Source organism: Mobula hypostoma, chromosome 3 (genome assembly GCF_963921235.1).
Source record: "Mobula hypostoma chromosome 3, sMobHyp1.1, whole genome shotgun sequence".
NCBI classification, from domain to species: domain Eukaryota; kingdom Metazoa; phylum Chordata; class Chondrichthyes; order Myliobatiformes; family Myliobatidae; genus Mobula; species Mobula hypostoma.
The window spans coordinates 49,133,685-49,158,031 of NC_086099.1; the positions used below are offsets into that span (position 1 = coordinate 49,133,685).

At 40.8% G+C, this 24,347-nt stretch overlaps 1 protein-coding gene across 1 annotated transcript; it reads left to right on the forward strand.

Annotated features, from left to right (window-relative positions):
- Window positions 1-3,405: 3,405 nt before the first annotated feature.
- On the forward strand, window positions 3,406-16,351 carry LOC134343404 (protein shisa-like-2B). The gene is made up of 3 exons (XM_063042110.1): window positions 3,406-3,671; window positions 8,721-8,878; window positions 15,989-16,351. Exons 1-3 carry the CDS (start codon window positions 3,481-3,483, stop codon window positions 16,135-16,137), a joined length of 498 nt encoding a protein of 165 aa, XP_062898180.1. The 5' UTR covers window positions 3,406-3,480; the 3' UTR covers window positions 16,138-16,351.
- The last annotated feature ends 7,996 nt before the right edge of the window (window positions 16,352-24,347 follow it).

The window sequence follows — 24,347 nt, forward strand, 5'->3', positions numbered from 1 at the left end:
GATGTCCAGTTCTTCACCTTTAGAAAAGTGGCTTAGAAAATGATCATCAGGAGATCATCATTTGTTTTCTTTCTTGTTTCTTTCGAAATCTAGGATTAATTTTACTGGGTTTTTACAAGTTATTTACATTTAAGATATAGGAGCAGAATTAGGCCATTTGGCCCATCAAGTCTGCTCTGCCATTTCACACATGGCTGATCCAATTTTCCTCTCAGCGCCAATCTCTTGCCTTCTCCCCATATCCCTTCATGCCTTGACCAATCAAGAAACTATCAACCTCTGCCTTAAATATACATAAAGTCTTGGCTTCCACAGCTGTCTACGGCAGAGAATTCCACAGATTCACCATTCTCTGGCTAAAGAAATTCCTCCTCATCTCCATTCTAAAAGGATGCCCCTCTGTTCTGATGCTGTATCCTCTGGTCTTAGAATCTCCCATGTAGGAAACATCCTCTGCACATCCACTCTATCAAGGGCTTTCACCATTTGATAGGTTTCAATGAGGTCACCCCTCATTCTTCTGAATTCTAGTGAATACAAGCCCAGAGTCATCAAATTCTCTTCACATGACAAGCTATTCACTCCTGGAGTCATTTTTGTGAACGTCCTTTGAACCCTCTCCAGTTTCAGCACATCCTATGTAAAGTGAGGGGCCCAAAACTGCTCACATTAACCCAAGTGAGTCCTCACCAGTGTTTTATAAAGTCTCAACATTACATCTTTGCTTTTATATTCTCATCCTCTTGAAATGAATGCTAACATTGCATTTCCCGTCTTCACCACAAACTCTACCTACAAATTAACCTTTAGGAAATCCTGCACAAGGACTCCCAAGTCTCTTTGTGTCTCATTTTTTCTTGTATTTTCTATCCATTTAGAAAACAGTCAACCCTTTCATTTCTTCTACCAAAGTGTATGACCATACACTTCCTGACACTGTATTCCATGTGCCATCTCTTTTACCTATTCTCCTAATCTATCTAAGTCCTTCTGTAAGCATCTCTACCTCCTCAAAACTATTGTCCCTCCACCTATCTTCATATTATCTGCAAACTTTGTAACAAAGCCATCAATTCCATTCAAATCATTGACATATAATGTAAAAATAATTGGTCCCACACTGACCCCTGTGGAACAACACTAGTCACTGGTAGCCAGCCTGAAAAGGCTCCCTGTATTCCCACTATTTGCCTCCTCCCAATCAGCCACTGCTTTATTCGTGCTAGAATTTTCCTGTAATACCATGGGCAGCCTCATCTGTGGTACCTTGTCAAAGGCCTTCTGAAAATCACAACATCAACCGGATCACAGACTTCAAGAGGACATAATCAGTGTGGTAAAATGATGGGCATATAGTAGATGAAGTTTAATGTAGGAAGTAATTGGGGGCACCATGGTGGTGTAGCGGTTAGCACAGCGCTATTACAGCTCAGGGCTTTGGAGTTCAATTTTGACGTCGTCTGTAAGTAGTCTGTACATTCTCCTCGTGGAATACATGGGTTTTCTCTGGGTGCTCTGGTTTCCTCCTACAATCCAAAGACCTACCGGTTAATAGGTTATCCGGACATTGTACATTTCTTTGTGATTAGGCTATGGTTAACTCGGGGGTTGCTGGCTGGTGAGGCTGGGAGGGCCGGAGGACTTTATTCCGCAATAATAAATAATAAAAAGTACAGCATGATATGTGTTTTAAGAAGCATGAGAAATATTTTAAGGAAGTCCAAGGACAGAGGTGCTTGTTTATATATTCTTAAGGGTTACAGGGCAGGCTGTAGAAAGTCATACCTCATTGCAGATTACAGGGCACATTGAGAAAGTAATGAAACAAAAAAATCACTTAGGATTTTGGGCTTCATAAATCGAGGTATACAAAATCAAGCAATTTATTACAAATGTATAAACTATGGTTCTGTCACAAGTGAAATATTGTGCTCATTTTATTACCACTGTATATTTGGAATGATTTAAGAGCATTGGAGAGACAGCCTGAGATGATGAGTTTAGAAAAGAGAATGCAGATGCTGCAATCTGGAATAAAAAACAAGTGCTGTAAGAATTCCACAGGTTAATTAGTATTTGTGGAGGTGAAAGGTATAAATGGATATTTTAGGTCGAGGCCCTGCATCAAGACCGTGGAGCATGGCTGTGTTGTTGCTCTTGCAGTTAAGGTTCATGGAAGACGTAAAAAAATCGGTGAAAACAATGAAGAATCTCACTATTGGTGGGAAAAATTCAGAAGGAACAAACTAATGAACAAAAGAACAAAACACCACATTAGGATTAACATACTATGTTGTTAGCTTCTGGGTGCATTTACCTTCCATGAAGGAAAACGTAGTCATGGGTTTTGAAAGGAGAAAATAATGCATAGATAAATGAAAGGACGGGTAAGTAGAATTTACAGAGAGCTAGTTTGTACTCAAAGGGCTGAATGGCCCCATCCCGTTTGTTGTCATTATCTAACCAATCTTCTTAGGCATCCATTAGTCTCGTGAGACCATGGATTTGTGCCTTGGAAGGTTTCCAGGGCACAGGCCTGGGCAAGGTTGTATGGAAGACCAGCAGTCGCCCATGCTGCAAGTCTCCCCTCTCCACGCCACCGATGTTGTCCAAGGGAAGGGCATTAGGACCCATACAGCTTGGCACCAGTGTCGTCGCAGAGCAATGTGCGATTAAGTGCCTTGCTCAAGGACACAGGCTGCCAAGGCTCGAACTAGCGACCTTCACATCACTGGACGAACGCCTTAACCACTTGGCCATGCGTCTAACCAATACCACAGAATTTAACGTGATCTGCTCAAATACAATACTGAAACTACTTGTAAAACAAGCCTTTCCCTAGCCAGCTGCACTCGTACCAATATTAAAATGTTCTCTCGTATACATTTTAATGACGTACCCTTTGCTTCTAACACTCTGTTTTAAATTAATGTCAGACTGTTTCACAAATTGTTATTGCGTGTTCTTGTTACCCATTGACACTTTTGTTGAACCATCGGTACGAACAGCTTCAGGCCATTAATCAGCATTCTGAGATGTGCTTTTCAAACTCGATTGTCAATGGCGCCGTAGGACGGTGACCGTGTTAATCTTCAGATACTGTACCAGAAGATGAGTTAATCACTCCGTCAATTAGTAAGATGATGTTGATTCATCTCTTTACAAAACAGGTTAACATCCATTCTTCACGCCCCTTCCAAAACACTAAAAAATATTCTTAGAGATATCTGTCAGGTTTACCTCTAAAACCAGCGCTCTCTGTAAAATAGCGATTCCCTTGAAATGACAGGCTTTCAGTATATATACTTCAACAACTTCGATTGATTTACCACACGCCCTCTCCTATTTAGAGGCTCTGCGTGATACCTCCAGGACCTAATCGCCAAGGAAGAGTGGAGTGGCCAGCGCTGGGCAGAGGCGGGGTCTGCTTGGAGCCGTCGTACCGGGCGGCGGTTGAGAAGGCTGAGGAGAGCTGCCAAGATGAGCGGAGGCGCGCGAATTTGCAGCGGCTACTCCAACGTGAGGGAGGAGCTGGTAGCAAGTTTCAAGTGTCCGAGGACGACAGACGGCAGGGACGAGGCTTACTGCTGCGGCTTTTCCGATTTCAAGTACTGCTGCAATGAGGCTGGCAACTATTTCCCCTACCCGCACGGCTACATGTGGTCGCTGAGGTAAGTCGGGTGATTTCCTGAAGGGGCAGAGTACAGCAGGGATATGGAGAGGAAGTTGGAGCCCACATGGCAAGAAGACCCAAGAGCCTGCAGACGCTGGAACCTGGAGCAACACACCAGATTTTGGAGGAACTGCTCTGCGGGGACTGGACGGATCAACATGGGCAGTTAACGTTTCCTACGGACATCCCTTAATCTGTTCTGGGCACCATGTGTGTTGCTTAGGACAAGGAAGAGGCAAGTAAGGTGAATATGGGAAAATGAAACCGAGCAATCTCACTTCAAAGTAGCTGACTGTTTGTATCCCAATCCTGATGTTTTCTGATTTACTGTAATTTATGTTAAATGCGGCACCTTGGGGTGGGGTGAAGTGGGGGGCTGGAATTTTAATCTGGCCACTGTAAATTGCCCTGGTGTCACCGAGGTTACAATCTAGAAAGAGTTCATGTGAGAGTGGGAGATTTTGGTTTCAGGGAATAAGAGGAATGGGGTAGTTCTGTAAGCCGATATTGACTGGACGATAAACTGGTGAAGGAACCCAGTGGCCAGGCCACATTTGCGGAGGGAAATGGACAGTGGACATGTCGGGTCGAAACCCTTCCTTCTGAGCAATCCTGCACAGATGTTACCAGACCCGCTGAGTTCCTCCAGCAGTTTGTTTTATTTTTGTTGCTCCAGATTTGAGTATTTGCAGTCTCTTGTGTCTCTATTGACTCTTGAGTCTCCAATGAAATCAAATAATCTGGTACTAGTTCGCAGGCAATAAATCATTTCGAATTACACACTCTGTTGACACCCATGTACTGTAAAAGCAGCAGACAGGTTTCAGATCCCACAGCAATGAAACGAAAGAGATGTTGATGTACTTTGTAATTTAGGACTGAGTGCGGCATGGAGAAGCGAACTCCCTCCTGGGCAGTGTCGCACTCCGTCAGTTTTGCACCGTGGCTTTGATGGTGCGCTGGAATACACAGTGAGCCCTGAAACCTCTTTTCTGTATCACAAGCCGAACCAGGGTAACATTTGTTGGGCTCAGGGCGGTAATTGCACTGTATCATGTGTCCTAGAAGGAACAGCATGAGATTAAAAATTGGCGAGTTAGAGCAGTGACTGTGGGAAGAGAGGTTGGTTCATTGCTACGCAGGAAGAAACCTGTTGCACGATTGCATTGCCGTTGCAAATTAAGTGATTTTTCTTTGTGAAATCGTCAACTATGTTAATACCGTATTAGATTGCCTCCTCCACCAATTTCCAAGTATGGATAATATACTTTGTGCTTTATTAATCAACAAAAATATAAGGTACTTCATGTGTTTGGTTTTTTAAAAAAACTGAGTTTGGGTCAAATTCAAATTCGCTGTTAGAGTCGTTTATCTGTGAGTGATGTGACTGAGCTTTTTAACTTATATGCCATGTTTCCTTATGAAGTAGAAGGAAACTATTCAGCCGATGCAGTGTAACCTGGTTTTTGGAGCAAATCTATTGCTCCACTATTTTCCCTGTAATCTATTCTGTCACATTCTTGTCAACTCTCCCTTAGATTCTAGAATCTGCCCACATCATGGGCAACTAACCTATCAAGCCCCACGTGATTGGGGAGGGGGAGGAAACTGAACCACCCAGCGGAAACCTACAGTAGCTGTTCACAGGGAGAACATGCAAATTCCACACAGAGGTCGAGATTGAACCGGTTTTCATAATTATTATATGAAAAACCCTTCCGTTGTCTGGGTGGGAAGGGACTATAGAGTATACTCCATGCACAAGTTATTTATGGCATCTTCTCAAGGAAGATTGATCAGAGTTATCTTTCCTTGAATTCTATTGTGATTTGCGTGATTCACCGAAGGTATTACATGATTCTCTGTTTCAGGGCAGTCCACAAGAAGAAAATAGCTGGTTTCCTCTTGTATCTACAGCTCTTATCTAGTGGCATGAGTGCACAATGTGCAGTGTCCAACTTGCGTACCTGCATTAATAGCTTTTTTTAAGTCATTTATCTGGAATTTCTTTCTCTAACATTCAGTGCAAAATAGCTTTTGTATTCTCCCATTGTCATTATTCTATTTTTTCCTATCCATTGTAAATTTAGTAAAACAAAAGCTGTGATACTTCTAAAACCTCAAATCAATATGAATTTCTTCCATGTAAGATATTTGAAGGTAGATGAATGTGTTCTTTATGGCACAAATATTTTAATTCCCAGATTTTTCAAATTATTTCATTGCTCAAACTCACTTTTAGATTTGAACTTGTGGTCGATGGATTATCAGTCCAGGTTTCTGGATTACTATCAGTGTTCCCTCATCTTATTTACAGCAGCTCGGACCAACCATTACTCAGAGCAGGAAATTTTTACACAGCCTGTAAACTGCGTTGTATCTTACATGGTTTTCTGTAATATGCATAGTTCTTACTGCACCAACTCCCTGGTATCTTTACATATTTGGCCATGAATTTCTTGCACAGAATGCGTAGAAGCATTATTTTTAATTGTTAAGATATTGAAATCAATTACCACTTTGTCCATATCAAAGTTAGACTTCTTTCATGCATCTTGCTCACGCTGTCATGTTCTTTTGGAGTTTCAGTTAACCTGCAAAATTCTTTTGGTGACATGCAAAATTTGGTAATTCCATCTATATGAATTCTTGATTAAAATATCATTGTAAGTAATCTAGCTCCCTTCTTCCCATTTACTTCCACAATGGAACTTATCCTCAATTTTCACTTCTGCGCAATTGGTTCATACATCATCAGTATCATGCTATGTAAATTAACGCCAATTTTTATTTTTTGTTTTTGATGGGAAGACAGTAGTGCAGTATCTACAAGTTGCAAAATCCATTCTGTCTTTACAAGCATTGTTCTTAAAAGCACTTAACTCTTCTGTTTTTCTTTCTGACAATCTTAGGATGCTAATAATAATGATTATTATTTGAAAAATGTAACAAGATAAGTCAAAAATTTATAATTTTATTAAAATAACTACAGTCATACAAACTATTTGAATTTTTATGTTGTTCTAACTTTTTTTTAATTTAAAAATTATTAGGTTATAATTTTTTTGGAAAGATTTCTGACCAAAAAAGTCAGAAAGAGATTGTTTCACATCAAACAAACATAATCCACAACTCACCACACAGGCAAATGATGTCACGCAGTCAAAACAGCTGAAGGTACAATAGCAAAAGTAAAATGTTTTGAATAGATGGCATCAATGTTCAGTGGGCTGGTGGTTTATTAATGATGAGCTTCTGTTCTGTGTTTATTATTACAGTTCATTACAACTTGAAACACTGACTGTTTACATTGAAGCTCTACAATGTTTCAACATAAAAATTGTGGTTTTATTATTGTGGTTATTACTTAGAAATATTGTGAATATTGTGGATTATATTCATTAACACATTATTAATTACAGGGTATTACACAATTATATTAATATAGATTTCAAAATGTTATTAACATTACATAAAAGAAATTGGCAAAAAAGGCTATGTGCACAGGAATATTTCAGTTACTGTGCAGCTGTGCATCCGTGCAGTTTAGAGGGAACAGTGACTTCTACTACAGTTAAGTAACCACTGCATTACTATTGAGACGAGACTTTGACCTCATATTGTCTCCATGGCTTAACTTACTCTCAGTTCTGACTGTCCAGTTTTGTTCCAGAAACCCTCGTCCACACCTTAATCATTGCTGGACTCAATTGCACAAATCTTCTCCTGTCTAATCTCCCAGTCTCCAAGGTATTCATTCAAATTTTACTCTTGCCTGCACCAGATTTTGCTTTCCCACACATCTCTACAGCAAAAATATATTAGATCTTTACTGCTGCAGATCAGAATTAAAATTCTTCTTTATGACTTTTAATGCCTGCTAACTTTTAACACAGAATGTAATAAAAATATAAACCTAGCAATTAAATAGAAATGTTTACAATTGCAATACTTGTATGAAGATAAGTATACTTCTAATTTACTGCCAAGAAATCAAATTCGTGAATATATTAATAAAGTAGGATTTACAGGAAGAACATGTAAAATGAGATGACGTGTTTTCAGACCACTAACTTTTCATTACAGAAGGCTTAGTGTTAACGCATATTTATAGATATCTGATTTATATATGAATAAAGAATGGAAGAGCAAAGTTAACATTATTTACATTGTATAATAAACTAAGTTGTATTTCTGTTTTAAATTACTAAGTTCATTTCAGTTATCTAAGCTAAACTTTTCATTAATGTCACAAACCTTTATCTTTCCCTTAGACTTAATGTGGATTTCAACAAATATATTCCGAGAGTGTTCATCATCATCATCATTATGTGCCATGTCATATGATGCAGGTCTCATGGTCTTCCACCTGCCTTTCCATCTGTTGTTCTTATTCCTTTCTCCACCCATGACCATGATTATTCTTGGGAAATTTTTCTACAGAAGTCGTTTGCCATTGCCTTCTTCTGGTCAGTGTCTGTACAAGGCCATTATCAATACTCTTCAGAGATTATCTGCCTGGCATCAGCTAGTACATGATATGCACCAGCTGCCCATATCATCCACCATTTGCTCCAATGTCTTCACGTGACCCATAAGACCATAAGACATTGGAGTAGAGTTAGGCCATTAGGCCCATTGAGTCTGCTCCACCATTTAATCATGGTTAATCTTTTTTTCCCCCTCCTATAAGACCATAAGACATAAGAGTAGAAATAGGTCATTTGGCCCATTGAGTCAGACCCTGATCAGCAGACTAAACAGGCGCTACACCTTGCCCAACGGTGATCTGCAGACTAGTGAAGGGAAGGAGCACCTTTGATAGAAAAATACCTCCACCCATCTGAAAGTGCTAGTATACTGTATACTATTGATTAGATTGCCTCATTACCATTTAATTTAAATTGGCCTTAAAGAATTACAGCCAATTTGTGAGGCAGGGTTTTTGAGTGCAATTGATATTCAGATATTACAAGTGATCATTAAATTAAACCATGTCCAAATCAAACCAAATTAAGAGCATATCTTTTTATCTTCCTTTATTCAGTATAGGTGCAATGGTGGGATTAGGAGTTGCTGCCCTTCTTCTACTGATATTTATCTTCAGTGTTTTTGTGATGTGCGGCTTATATCTCTACAATAAACCTCAACGATTAGATTCAGGCCTCAAGCTTCAAAACCTTGCAACATCTCCAAAGCAAAAGGGTAAGTCTGATTCATAAGTAATAAATTACTACAAATGTACCAGCTATGATCGCTCCTCTGGTCCGAAAATAACCATACTTAAGAGTACACTTTTTTTTGCTTCGACTTAATGTAATTGCTATACTTTCCTAACTTCTCAATTTTCTGTGAATCACCTTGGAGCAAAGTGCACATTATTTTGATAAATTTTGACTGAAGGCACACTGGGGGGCTAGTCTACTGACACAATTTGGGTAGAAGTGAGGAATAAAAAAGTGATGGCCTAACTAACAGGACTGACTGTATTATAGATCTCCAAGTACAGTAGTCGGGATTTAAAGGAGGAAATTTGTAGAACGATGGAAGATAGTTGCATGAAATATAAAGCTGTGACAATGGATGATTTTAACTTTCCATATATTGACTGGGACTCCCATACTGTAAAAGAACTGGATAGTACAGAGTTTGTCAAATGTGTTCCCAAAAGGTTCCTTAATCAATATGTAGAGGCCCCTATTGGAGAGATACTGGATTCTAGAAAATGAGACAGGGCAGGTGACAGGCAAGAGTGTAGAGGAACACTTTGGACATAGTGATAATAATTCAGAATCAGAATCAGGTTTATTATCACCGGCATGTGATGTGAAATTTGTTAACTTAGCAGCAGCAGATCGATGCAATACATAATATAGAAGGAAAAAAACAAAATAAAATCATAATAATAATAAATAAGTATATCAATTATAGTAGACGTATATTGAATAGATGAAAAATTGTGCATAAAACAGAAATAATATATATTTAAAAAGTGAGGTAGTGTTCACGGGTTCAATGTCCATTTAGGAATCAGATGACAGAGGGGAAGAAGCTGTTCCTGAATCGCTGAGTGTGTGCCTTCAGGCTTCTGTACCTCCTACCTGATGGTAACAGTGAGAAAAGGGCATGGCTTGGGTGCTGGAGGTCCTTACTAATGGATGCTGCTTTTCTCAGACACCACTCCTTGAAGATGTTCTGGATACTTTGTAGGCTAGTACCCAAGATGGAGCCAACTAAATTTACAACCCTTTGCAGCTTCTTTCGGTCCTGTGCAGTAGTCCCCCACCTCCAATACCAGACAGTGATGCAGCCTGTCAGAATGCTCTCCATGGTACATCTATAGAAGTTTTTGAGTGTATTTGTTGACATACCAAATTCTTCAAACTCCTAATGAAGTATAGCCTCTGTCTTGCCTTCTTTATAACTGCATCAATATGTTAGCACCAGGTTAGATCCTCAGAGATCTTGACAACCAGGAACTTGAAACTGCTCACTCTCTCCACTTCTGATCCCTCTATGAGGATTGGTATGTGTTCCTTCATCCATTAATTCCATTAGTTTCAAAATATTATGGAAACGGATAGGACTGGTCCTCAGGTGAAGGTTCTAAACTGAGAAGTGCCATTTCTGATGGCATCAGAAAGGATCTGGCAGTGTGGATTGGGATAAGTTGTTTTCCAGCAAAGAGGTGCTTGGTAAGCAGGATGCCTTCAAAACTGAAATATTAAGAGTGAAGAATCTGTATGTTCCAGTTATAATAAAAGGTAAGACTAAAGGTTTAGGGAACCTTGGTTATCAAGGGATATTGAGACTTTGGTAAAGAAAAGGAAACAGGTTTACGCAGTTTGAATTAAATAAGGCATTTCAAGAGTATAAGAAGTGCAAGAGAACACTGAAAAGAGAAATCAGGAGAGCTAAAAGGGGACATGAGGTTGCTCTGGCAGACAAGGTGGAGAATCTTGCTGTTACATGAACAGTCACCAGAGCTTCTTTTCAAAGCAGCTCCTTTATTCGACAAAACAAGGTACAGCTGGCATCATAAGGAGACACTTTTAGTGGAAATGCCTGCTGGCCCGGCCTGGGGCTCCATATTTTATGTGTCAAACATCATCAAAGGACAACTCTATATTTACAATGTATGGACAGTGCTTTCTTTGAAACTACATACAACCTTCACACCTCCTGATTCACATCCACACCACAAATACCCAAATGAATTTCAATCAGCATTGTCTGGATTCACAGCTTTTAGGAACCCACTGTTCAGAGCAGCACTCCAAGTTAAATGCACTATACATTTTCAGATGTGAAGACTGGTAGCCAAAGCCAATTGCTGAGTATATATGTCCTAAACCCAAAAATCACATCTTCGATAGCTACATTAAGAGCAAAAGGGCAGCAAGAGACAAAAATTGACCTCTTAAAGATCAACATGGTCTCCATTTATGGATGGAGCTGAAAATATGGGGAAATTACCTTTTTGTTTACATCTATATTTACTTAGGAGACAGTCACAGTCTATAGAACTGATGAGGTCATGGATTATGGAAGTGGAGATGCTTGCTGTCTTGTGGTGAATTAAGGTGGATAGGTCCACAGGACATGATGAGGTGACCCCCTCAGACCATGTGGGAGATAAGTGCAGAAAAGCAGGGGCCTTGGCAGAAACATATAAAATGTCCTTAACCATGGATAGTTACGAGAGGACTGGAAGATAATTAATGGTTTTCTGTTGTTTAAGAACGTCTCTAAGAATAAACCAGGAAATTACAGGTTAGTGATCCTGTCAAATCAATTGTGAGTAAGTTATTGGAAGGTATTCTAAGGGGCAGGTTATATAAGTATGACAACTCAGGATGAAGTAGTCCATTGGATCCAATGTTGGTTTAGTGGGAGAAGCCAGATAGTGGTAGTAAATAGTTATCTTTCTGATTGGAGGCTTGTGACTAGTGGTGTGCTGCAGGGGTCGTGCTGGATCCATTGTTGCCATACATATCAATGATCTGGTAACTGGATTAGCAGATTTGCTGATGACACAAAGATTGGGAGGGCATAGTATGAGGAAGGCTATCAAATGTGTGGCCTGAACAGGCAGGCATCTCCCAGTCTTTATCCAGCTAATCAGACTCAGAACTTGCATGTTGACCTTTCTGAGGTTAGCTTTCCTGCATGAAGATTCCCAAGTCTCTTTGCACCTCTGATTTCTGAATTTGCTCTTAGTTTAGAAAATAGTCTACGCCTTTACTTCTTCCATCAAAGTGTATGATCATGCACTTCCCTCCACGCTATTCCACCTGCCACTTCTCTGCCCATTCTCCTAGTCTGTTGCAATGAACAAGGCGAACCCAAGTGCAGGACACAGGCACGGAGGTTGCGTTAGAATGTAGATGCAGGCGTGAGCATTGAATGGCAAACAGGAGAGAGTGCTGGAAGGCAGGAGACAGGCAGAACTGATCTTGACACGGAGCGTAGAAAGGGAAACGGCAGGCAGAACTTTTCTTAGCACGGAGAGACGGAGTTACACAGGTAAACCTCGGTGCTGAGGTAAAACTTAACAGCCTTATCTTGACACGGATAGACTGAGTTTCACAGGTAAACCTCGGAACTGGAGTAGAACTTAGAAAACTTATCTTGACACTAAGAGACTGAGTTTCACAGGTAAATCTCGGTACCGAAGCAAAACTTAGAAAACACTGTCCTAAATCGCCGGGAAATGTTAATTACCACACAGGCAAAACCAACGATCTGGCAACTAGTGGTTGCAAAGCTGGAGTTCTTATGCTGCAGGTCTTGATGAAAACCAGGTGTGTCGCCATCAAAGGAAGTTAGGAGAAAATGGGGAATTAATGGTCGGAAGCGTGGCACAATTAAAGGGAATTAGGAGAAAATGGGGAATTAACGGTTGGGACTGTGACATAGTCTGTCTAAGTCCTTCTGAGGACTTCCTGTTTCCTCAACACTACCTGCCCTCCACCTATCTTTGTATCATCTGCAAACTTGGGCACAAAGACATCAATTTTGTCATCCAAATCATTGACATACAACATGAAAAGGGACGGTCCCAACACAATCCCTGCAGAACAACACTAGACACTGGCAGCCATCCAGTAAAAGCCCCCTTTATTCTCACTATTTACTTCCTGCCAATCAGCCAATTTTCTATCCATGTTATTATCTTTCTGGTAATGCCAAGGGTTCTTAACTTGTTTTTGTAGTCTCATGTGCAGCATCTTGTCAAAAACCCTCTGAAAATCCAAGTAAACAACATTCATTGACTCTCCTTTGTCTACCCTGTTTGTTATTTCCTCAAAGAATTCCAACTGATTTGTCAGGCAAGATTTCCTCTTAAGGAAACTATGCTGACTTCGGCCTATTTTATTATGTGCTCCAAGTTTCCAAAACCTCATCCTTAATAATGGGTTCCAGCAATTTCTCAACTGCTGAATGCAGGCTAACTAGTCTATAATTTCCTTTCTTTGGCCTCTTTCCCTTCTTAAACAGTGAAGTGACAGTTGCAATTTTCCATTCCTCCGGAACCATTCCCGAATCTAGTGATTAGTGAATGATTACTACTAATACCTCCACCATTTCTTCTGCGACCTCTTTTAGACCTTGCAGCTTTCAAGGCATCTTTTCCTCAGTAGTAACAACTGTACTTATTTCCGACTCCTGACACTATTGAATTTCTAGCATACTGTAAAGGCTGATGCAAAATACGTATTAAATTCATCCTCCATTTCTTTGTCCCCAATTATTATCTCTCCAGTGTCATTTTCTAGTGGTTCGATGTCCACTCTCACCTCTCTTTTTCTCTTTACATATTTGAAAATAGTTCTGATATCCTCATTTATATTATTGGCTAATTTACCTTTATGTTTAATCTTTTCTCTCCCCATTGCATTCTAATTGCCTTCTGTTGATTTTTAAAAGCTTCCCACTAAGTTTTGCTATTTTGTATGCCCTCTCTGTTTTTTTTTGCTGTCTTTGACTTCCCTTGTCAGCCATGGTTGCCTCATGCTCCTTTTGGAGTACTTCTAATAAAGTTGTGGAAAATAACAGTAGAAAATGCCAGAAGCATACATTAGGTCAGGCAACTGTTGTGGAGAGAGGGGCAGAGTTAACATTTCAGGAAAATGGCATTTTGTCTGAAATCAGTGCCCTGCCAGCTGCTTCATTTACTGAGCAGCAGCTTGAATATCTGCACAAGATAATCAGAATATCTTTGAGCCTCTTCTCTAGGTGTCCTTCAAGCTGCTACGTATTCCAGGAAAGACTGCTTTGTTAGAAAGCCATCCACACAGGTACCCGTGACGCAGATAGTAAATTCCTTGAAATGCTGTGCTCACAACACATGGCTGAGTCACTGGTATCTGCAGATGCAAGAGCTATCCATTGAATATTGAGCCTTTAAAATCATGCCCCCAGGCTTTGGAGCTGGCATTGACCCTCCACTCCATTGTCTAATATATTCTGTTCCAGGGAAGATCTTCAATTCATTGTACTTCGTTTGCAATGTGATTTTATTTGCCTCGATCATTGAATCTTTGCAATCATTTTTCTCTGAGTTGGTGTTTGTGAAGAGTTTGTTTGAAGGTATATGGTCATAACTGCTGGTGTGGTTCAGTGTACAGGGTCCATGGCTATGTTACTTCAACATATCTAGGGAGGTTAAAATGTTTCCTCAGGGTGAGAAAGAATGCTTATGACACTTTCACCAGAGTACCATAAGGTTTTCACAGTATAGTTGCTTGATAGTTAGTGCTGTCAGAAGGGAAACAAACTCTTTATTGATACCTGTGCTATACTATCCTGTATACCTCAATGGCCTCTCTTTCCAGAAGCAATGATTCCCACGTTTTAAATAGAAATAAACAGAGATACCACAATTATTCACATTAACTCAAGCCTGGAATAACTTCAACTAGAGTGCATAAAATACTACTTTTCTGTTGGGGATTGTACCTCGTTGAGAAATTAAGTCTCTGTTGTCCATACTATGTACATTAATTATGTTTTCTTGAATGTTATGGATTTTCACTTTTGTTAGATGGAGTTAAAGAGCAATAACTATGTAGCTGAGTTCCAAGGTATTCTCCACAGATAGTCACAAGCTTATGCTGTAACTTATTTCACTACTAAAACATATTTTAACTGTCCATTTATGCCTTTTTGATCAGCTTATGCTTGATATTCATTGCTAGATGTTAGCTCAGTGGGATTGTGGCTTGGCTCAGTACTATGAAAACAGTTTTGCTTGGAAATTAATGTAACAATGTTCACCTGAAACATGTATGGTTTAATTCAGTAGGATATATGAAACACCCACTCCTGAAATAAATAGTGCTATATACATGCATAGTGCTAATGTTAAAAAGTCTTCCTGTTAGCATTACTGTGACGAACTCTGTAGGGCATTTATACCATTATTTTTCCTTTCAGTTCAAAAATAATCTTCAAAATATAATACATTTTCTATTTAAATATAATATAAATCTTTAAATTGTTCTACAATATATTGAACTGTTTAAATATTTTTGTGTGTGTTACCTATTTAAACTCTTTAAATTCTTTATAAAGATTGTAAAAACAATGATTAAAGTTACACCAACTCTGGTGTTGGACAATTACTTTCACATTAACTTTACAAAACTTGCAATCTGGCTGCAGGTTTTCCCATACAGTGCATAATATGAGTCGCATTCATTCATGTAGACAGAGCACAGTTGTGCAAAGATATAAGGCATTTAAAAAAATATTCCTGAAGGGTCTCAGCCCAAAATGTCGATTGTTTGTTCATTTCCATAGATGCTGCCTACCTGCTAAGTTCCTCCAGCATTTTATATGTGTTGCTTCGGATTTCCAGCATCTGCAGAATCTTCTGTGTTCTTAAAATTGACCTCCAAAGGCTGATTGGGAGTATACGTATGGAGTGGGAAGATACTTTTCTACATATGACTATACCTCACATCTGAAGATAATGAATGGATAGCTCTGGATGAAGAGAGCAAATCCACTGGGATCTGCAGCACATGCTACCTGAACACAAGTTGTGGCTTGGGTCACATGTGTGAGGGTGTCTGATGCCGAAAAACCCAAAACACCTGCTGACCTCAGGTTACATCACTGTTGATGTCTTCAGAGCATCATGAGATGTATTCTTCAAAAAAAAACACTGTGATTTTACATTATAAAACAAATAAAAATGGGAACTTATTTTGATGCATGGATTCAAAATAGCGCATACTGAATAATCTGCATCTGTTTCACATTCTTGTACAAAAAATATTCACTGTAAACCTCACCTTTTTTTTGAAGGGAAAAAGAAAACTGAACAAAGAAGTTTGGAAACAACACTGCAACCTTCACCGTCAGCAACCCCGCCACCCATCACCAACAGAATTGGTGAAGAGGAACTGTTAGCTACAGCAGTAGAGACTGAAATTGCAGCAATCAAACTCTCCTAAGTTTGTTAAGTAAATTACGCAAGTTCTATTTTAAAATTAAATGTTAACAGCACTTCATTAAGAGAAATAAATATATAGATCAGCATAATCTAAATTCTCTATACAAGAAAGATTACTGTGACAAGTACATGAAATCTATGTAGTAGTAACAAAATTATATAATCCCTTAATGATGTTTCTTTAATGTTCTGTGACAGGCTTAAAAATAAAAAGATTGAAGAAAATAATATAAATCAGCACCCATGGAGTAAAAGAATACTTAATTCAGAGTGATGGATATGTCACTGGTCAAAATCATTTATTTTTATAAGATTTTGTTTTGAATTCTCTAACATATTCCTCTAATTGAATTAGGAAATTCCTCAATAGTGATATGCACTACACCAAACTGAAAAATATTTATCAACTTACTTTTTGATTTGTATAAACTTCAGCCACAACTGTGAAAAATTCTTAATATAAGGATGAAAAGCTAAAAGGAGAAATAATAAAAGCTGCCCTACAAATGGTACATTACATATCAGTATAACGCTCTATTCCTTCTCCCTCATTTGCTCATTCTATCTCCTCTTAAATTTATAACTTTCCCTGTAGTAACATGTTCTGTATTCCCAATTTGGTTAAAGAGTTCTTCTGATTTACCTATTGGGTTTCAAGATGATTATCTTAAATATATTGTATGACTCTACTTGAGTTATTCCTCATAAGTGAAACATTCTCATGTATCCACTTTCAAACCTTCCATAATGTAAAAGACCTCTCTTTGCTCATCTCTTAGCTGCCTTTCTTCAAAAGCACAAAGATCCTGTGTATTCATTTTTTTTCTCCAAAATATACTTCATTCACAATACAGTTTTTCCAGTGAATATTTCCAGTATCAGTGCAAAATTTGAGGTGCAAGTGATTCCTCAGATGCTGGAAATCCAGAGCAACACATTCAAAAGTGCTGGAGGAGCTCAGCAGGTCAGGTAGCACTTACGGAAGCAATTGAACAGTTGACCTTTTTGGGCCATGACCATTCACCAGCTGACTATTAATTTCCCTCCATAGATGCTGGCTGATCAGAATTCCTCCAGCACTTTGTGTGTATTGCACAGTGAGAAATTTGAGAGGCTTTTACAGAGGGCACAGTTCCTCAGTGTTCATTTGTGGCAGGAGCTTAGACTCTGTCAACATCCCCCCAAGAATCCTTTGTGCTTGCTGTACCGAGCATCAGTGCCCCCCTCAGCAAGTTTTTCTGCACAAATAGAATGAACCAATCAGAAGCATTTATTTACAGTCAGTTTGCACTGGATGACCAATAAATTTCAGACAGACTGTAATTTGTCTTTCAGCAAGTTAATGATCTTGTTGATGCTTATCTCATTCCTGTGCATTCCTGGGACAATCATAGAGTCAGTTCTGTGTCATGTAGCTGCTTGGGCAAACATTGATAAATTTTCTATTTCAGCAGTAAACAAGGATGGAGACAATCATTTCATCCACCTGGATAGGACTTGCACTGTATCTGACATGATGACTTCCAGCAACATTGCACTGCTCAGTGATACCATCAACTCAGTGTGGGACGAGAGGACAAACACATGTATAACAGACATGCTTTCCAAAATAGGCTTTGGGGAGGGAATCTGGAATTGAGTACATCTGATCTACACTTATCAGTTGATATACTCCAAATTAAGGAGTAGGAAATTAAGTTTCCTCATCAAACCTGTGTGAAGCAAGGCTGCCGTCTCCCTTCTGACTTGTTTATGTGTTGTATAGAGTAATTTACTAAATCTGTCAGAAGGTCTAATGACCTTCTCTACATCATGATCTTCACCGATGATTGCATGAATGTTCCACTTCACAATTCCTGAGCAAATGAAGCTGCCCATGATGGTGTGTAGCTTACCACAGCAACCTTTGGACAGGGGTTGTTAATTAACAAGTAACATTCTCACCTTAAGAGTGCAGGCCATGATACTTCCAACAAGAAAACACCCAACCATCTATCCTTGCCTTACTGTTGCTGTTCATCAACAGCTCAATCGCCATACTGTGGCCACAAGAGCAAGTCAGAGGCTAGGTCTAGCAAGTAACTCTCTTTCTGACACCTTAAAGTCTTTCCAGCATTTATAAGGCACAATCATGATGAAAGCTTCACCACTTGCCCCAATTACTATACCAGCTGCAACATTCAAGAAACCCGATAGCATGCAGGACAAACCAGTTTGCTTAATCAGTACTTTGTCTACTACCCTAAATATTCTTTCCTTCTGCCAAAGTGGGTAAAATAATTGAAGTGTCACCATGTTCAAAATGTTCTGCAGAAACTAACATTCTATTTTCTGAAAGATCCTTCCAAGTCCACAATGGGAATGGAGGTAATATTGGAAGTTTGAGAAATCGAGGTTACCCAAACGGAATATCAGGTGTTGTTCCTCCAACCTATGAGGGGTGATTGATAAGTTTGTAGCCTAAGGTAGAAGGGGTCAATTTTAGAAAACCTAGTACATTTATTTTTCAACATAGTCCCCTCCTACATGTACACACTTAGTCCAGCGGTCGTGAAGCATACGGATCTTGAACCTCCAGAAAGAGTCCACAACAGGGGTGATTGATAAGTTTGTGGCCTAAGGTAGAAGGAGATGAGTTATTAACTTAAAACTTTCTGCATTATCACTCAAAAAGTTGAACTGCAAATGCGTGTAATGAGAGCATCTTGGACCTCCGGGTGATCCACAGCAGGGGTGATCGATAAGTTTGTGGCCAGACGTAGAAGGAGACGGGTTATACAGCTCTTGTTACATGCATGTGCAGTTCAACTCTGAATGAAAATGCAGATTGTTTGAAGTTAATAACTCATCTCCTTCTACCTTAGGCCACAAACTTACCAATCACCTCTGCTGTGGACCACTTTCTGGAGGTCCAAGGCACCGACCTCTACAAAGAAGGGATCTGTATGCTTCACGACTGCTGGACTAAGTGTGTAAATGTAGGAAAAATAAATGTGCTAGGTTTTCTAAAATTGACTCCTTCTACCTTAGGCCACGAACTTATTAATCACCCCTTGTAAGTTTGGCCTTATCCCAACAGTGGATGAGGCCATGGATGGACATAGCGGAACAGGAATTGGAATGGGAAGTGGAATTGGAATGGAAAGTAGAATTGGAATTAAAATGGGTGGTCACTGGGAGATTCCACTTGTTCCGGCGGATGGAGCGTAGATAATGAACGAAGCGGTCTCTCACCGATATACAAGAGGCCACAACAGAGCAAGTGAACCCAACAGACTCACAGGTGAAGTGTTGCCTCACCTGGAAGGACTGTTTGGGGCCCTGAATGGTTGTGAGGGAGGAGGTGTATGGGCAGATGAAGCACTTGTTCCACTTGTAAGGATAAGTGCCAGGAGGGAGATCAGTGGGAGGGACGAATGGACAAGGGATTTGTGTAGGGAGCGATCCCTGCAGAAAGCAGAAAGTGGGAGGGAAGGGAGGTAATGATGTGTTTTGTCCCTGCAGAAAGCAGAAAGTGAGAGGGAAGGGAGGTAATGATGTGTTTGGTGGCGGGATCCAGTTGGAGGTAGCGGAGGCTTCGGAGAATTATGTGCTGGACGCGGAGGCTGGTGCGGTGGTAGGTGAGGACAAGAGGAATCCTATCCCTGGTAGCATGGCGGGAGGATGGGATAGGAGTAGATGTGCGTGTAAAGTAAGATTTGCGGTTGAGGGCAGCGTTGATGGTTGAGGAAGGGAAGCCCCTTTCTTTGAAAAAGGAGGACATCTCCTTCATCCTGGAATGAAAAGCCTCTTCCTGAGACCAGATGCGGTGGAGACGGAAGAATTGGGAGAAGGGGATGGTGTTTTTACAATTAGCAGGGTGGGATGAGGCATAGTCCAGGTAGCTGTGAGAGTCCGTTGGTTTATGATAGATGGCGGTGGATAAGTGTCTCTGGAGATAAAGAGAGAGTGAGATCAGAATGGGAAGGGAAGTGTCAGAAATGGGCCAGGTGAATTTGAGGGACGGGTGGAAGTGGAGGCAAAATGGATGAAATCGACGAGTTCAGCACATGTGCAGGAAGCAACGTCAAAGCAGTCATCGACGTAGCATAGGAAAAGTGCGGGATGATCACCAGTGTAGGCTTGGAACATAGAATATTCCACGTAGTCGACAAACAGGCAGGCATAGCTGAGACCCATGTGAATGCCCTTTTGTTTGAAGGAAGTGGGAGGACCCATAGGAGAAATTATTGAGAGTGAGGACAAGTTCCGCTCGGGGGAGGAGAGTGGTGGTGGAGTGAAACTGGTTGGGCCTGGTGTCCAGGAAGCTTTGAGACCTTCCTGGTGGGGGATGGAGGTGTATAGGGACTGGACATCCATAGTAAAAATAAGATGATGGGGGCCAGGGAACCTGAAACCCTTGAAAAGATCAAGAGCGTGTGAGGTGTCAAGGACGTAGGAGAAAGGGACTGAACTGGGGGCATAAAACAGTCGAGGAATGCAGATATGAGTACAGTGGCACAGGAACAAGCTAGAACAATGGATCTGTCTGAACAAGTTGGTTTGTGGATTTTGGGTAGGTGGTAGAAATGGGAGGTGCAAGGTGCCGGAACTATGAGGTTGGTGGCAGTGGATGGGAGATCCCCAGAGTCAATGGCCTGGTGTTCTGTAGTGGGGTCCTGTTGGAGGGGTGAGTAAGAGGAGGTGTCTGAGAGTTGGCGCTGGGCCTCAGCAAGGTAGAGGTCAGTCTGCGGGACTACTACAGCATAGCCTTATCTGCAGGTTTGATGGTGAGGTTAGGATTTGTGCGGAGGGAGAGGAGAGTCGAACGTTCGTAAGGAGTGAGGTCGGAATAGGAGAGAGGAGTGTTAAAGTCTGGAGGGTTTATGTCCCATCGGCAGTTGGCAATGAAAAGGTCCGGAGCAGGCAGAAGACCGGGGCAGGGTATCCAGGAAAAGGAGGAGGGATGAAGACGGGAGAAGGGGTTGTCGGTGCGGGCTGGGGAGTCCTTACCAAAGAAAGAGGCTCGGAGACAGACGAAGGCTGCGGAAGAAGAGCTCAGCGTCGTGGTGGGCGCGGAACTCACTGAGGTGTGGGCGCAGGGGGACAAAAGTGAGGCCCTGACTCTGGACAGAGCGTTCTGTCTCAGAGAGGGGAATGTCGGAGGGGATGGAGAGAACCCGGTATGGGTGAGAGCTGGGATCGGAGGGGGAAAGGGGTTACTGGTGTCTGAGGAGAAGGGAGGTTTGGGGTGTTCAGGGATCGTGGGGTGGGAGGGGATGGAGTCTCCGACAGCCCAAGAGCTGGCGGTAGGACCTGTGTGAGTGAGGATTGTGGGGTGGTGGTGGTGGGGAAGGGGAGACGGAGGTTCCAGCAGAAGCGCGTGAAGACCCGGCCTGGAAGTCAAGGCCGGAGTCGGAGTTGGAGGTTGCACAATCGGCACTTTGGCAATGTCCGAGCTCGTTGGAACCTGTATTGATGGTGGTGGAGTCCAGGTTTTGAGCCTGCTCTGGAGTGTTAGAGCCGTTGAGATCAGAGTTCCTGATCTCCTGCCGGCATTGGTGTCAACAGGTGCTGTGGTCTGTAGATGCGCGATCTTCCGATCTTTGCAGGGTGTACGAAGGTCTGAATCCTGCATGTCTTTATCAAACTTAATTGGAGTAACTTCACCAGAAAGGTTATATGTGTGAAAAAAGTACATGATAATTGTGAATTCCCTATCCAAATAAAAATAAAAATAAAAAAAAAGAAATAGGAGCTCATCATTACTCTCTGCCTGGTTAATAATTGCTAGTCAGTGATGCCCAAAAACTGAAAATGCATAAATAAATATGATAATATTCTCAGCCTCTCAAAATTTGATTTTCTGTAATATAGTTTCTGTTATACTGTACTTATATCCTTCCCTAACATTAATGTGATATAATATGGCCATAATTGCATAATTCTATATTTTTATATCACATATATTGTTCTGCTTCATTTCCCATTACGAAATTTGTTTGCATATTTTTCCTGGTAGTCTTTTTGCATTTAGGGTTAGAAAGGTGTGCTGAATATGTTGTGAGAACTCAAATGCCTTATCCCCTTTACATACCTCGTGTCCAATTCATATCAGGGTAAAGCAGTTCTCAATGAATATTTTACTGCATTTTTACACATTTCCCTAAGTTTGCAATGTATTTCTTCCTCCATCTCTATTTAACTACTAGATAGCCTTGAAATTGAACTATCAGTGTGATTGATGCTTTATTATTCTGTTGATCCATTTGTTTTGTCAGAATCAGAATTAATATCACTGGTATATGTTTTGCAGCAGTACATTGCAATAATAATAATAATAAAAACTATAAATTACAATAAGTATATATAAAAATGAAAATTAAATACAGTGGCATGCAAAAGTTTGGGCACCCCTGGTCAAAATTTCTGTTACTGTGAATAGCTAAGCGAGTGAAAGATGAACTGATTTCCAAAAGGCATAAAGATAAAGATGACACATTTCTTTAATATTTTGAGCAAGAAAACTTTTTATTTCCATCTTTTACAGATTCAAAATAACAAAAAAGGAAAAGGACCTGAAACAAAAATTTGGGCATCCTGCATGGCAGTACTTAGTAGCACAGCTTGTAAACACTTTTTGTAGCCAGCTAAGAGTCTTTCAATTCTTGTTTGGGGGATTTTCGCCCATTCTTCCTTGCAAAAGGCTTCTAGGGCCGTCTTGAGCCAAAAAGTTCTATTTTAATTTCTTCAGTCCACAGGACTTGTTTCCAAAATGCATCAGGCTTGTTTAGATGTTCCTTTGAACCTTTTGAATAGAACTTTTTGGCTGCAGTGAGCAAAGGTATGTTTGGAGAAAAAAGGGTGCAGAATTTCATGAAAAGAACCCCTCTCCAACTGTTAAGCACGGGGGTGGATCGATCATGCTTTGGGCTTGTGTTGCAGCCAGTGGCACAGGAAACATTTCGCTGGTAGAGGGAAGAATGAATTCAATTAAATACCAGCAAATTCTGGAAGCAAACATCACACCGTCTGTAAAAAAGGCGAAGATGAAAAGAGGATGGCTTCTACAACAGGATAACGAACCTAAGCACACCTCAAAATCCACAATGGACTACCCCAAGAGGCGCAAGGTGAAGGTTTTGCCATGGTCCTCACAGTCCCCTGACCTAAACATCATTGAGAATCTGTGGATCGACCTCAAAAGAACAGTGCATGCAAGACGGCCCAAGAATCTCACAGAACTAGAAGCCTTTTGCAAGGAAGAATGGGTGAAAATCCCCCAAACAAGAATTGAAAGACCCTTAGCTGGCCACAAAAAGCATTTACAAGCTGTGCTACTTGCCAAAGGGGGTGTTACTAAGTACTGCCATGCAGGGTCCCCAAACTTTTCCTTTTTTGTTATTTTGAAACTGTAAGAGATGAAAATAAAAAAGTTTTCTTGCTTAAAATATTAAAAGAAATGTGTCATCTTTAACTTTATGCCTTTTGGAAATCAGTTCATCTTTTACTCGTTTAGATATTCACAGTAACAGAAATTTTGACTGGGGTGCCCAAACTTTTGCATGCCACTGTAAATAGTGCAGAAAGAGGAAAAATACTGAGGTTGTCGAGACATCAGCCATCTTGACTTCAAGAATCCTACCACCAAACATATCCTTACCTCCTTCCCCCTTCCACTTTCCACAGGGATTGCTCCCTCAGTGATTCCCTTGTCCACTTGCTCCTCCCCAATAACCTCTCTCCTGGCATTTATCCCTGCAAGCAGCCAAAGTGCCACACCTGCCCAATCACCTCCATTCAGGGACCCAAACAGTCCTTCCAGGTGAGGCGACACTTCACCTGCAAATCTGCTGCGGTTATCTATCGTGTCCAGTGTGCTCCTGATGTGGCCTCTTCTACATTGGTGAGAACTGCTGTATATCAGAAGACCGCTTCGTTGAGCACCTCTGCTCCATCCATCAAAAGCAGAACTTCTTGGTGGCCAAACGTTTCAATTCCCATTCCCATTCCCGTTTCGACATGCCGGTCCATGCCCTCCTCTTGTGCCAAGATAAGCTCACCCTTAGGGTGGAGGAGCCTCCAGACTGATGGCATGAACATCGATTTCTCCTTCTGGCAATTTTTCCCTCCCTCTCTCCTCTTCTTGTATGCCCCGCTCTGGCCTCTTACCTCTTCTCACCTGCCTATCACTTCCCCCTGGATCCCCTTGTCATTCCCTTTCTCTTATGG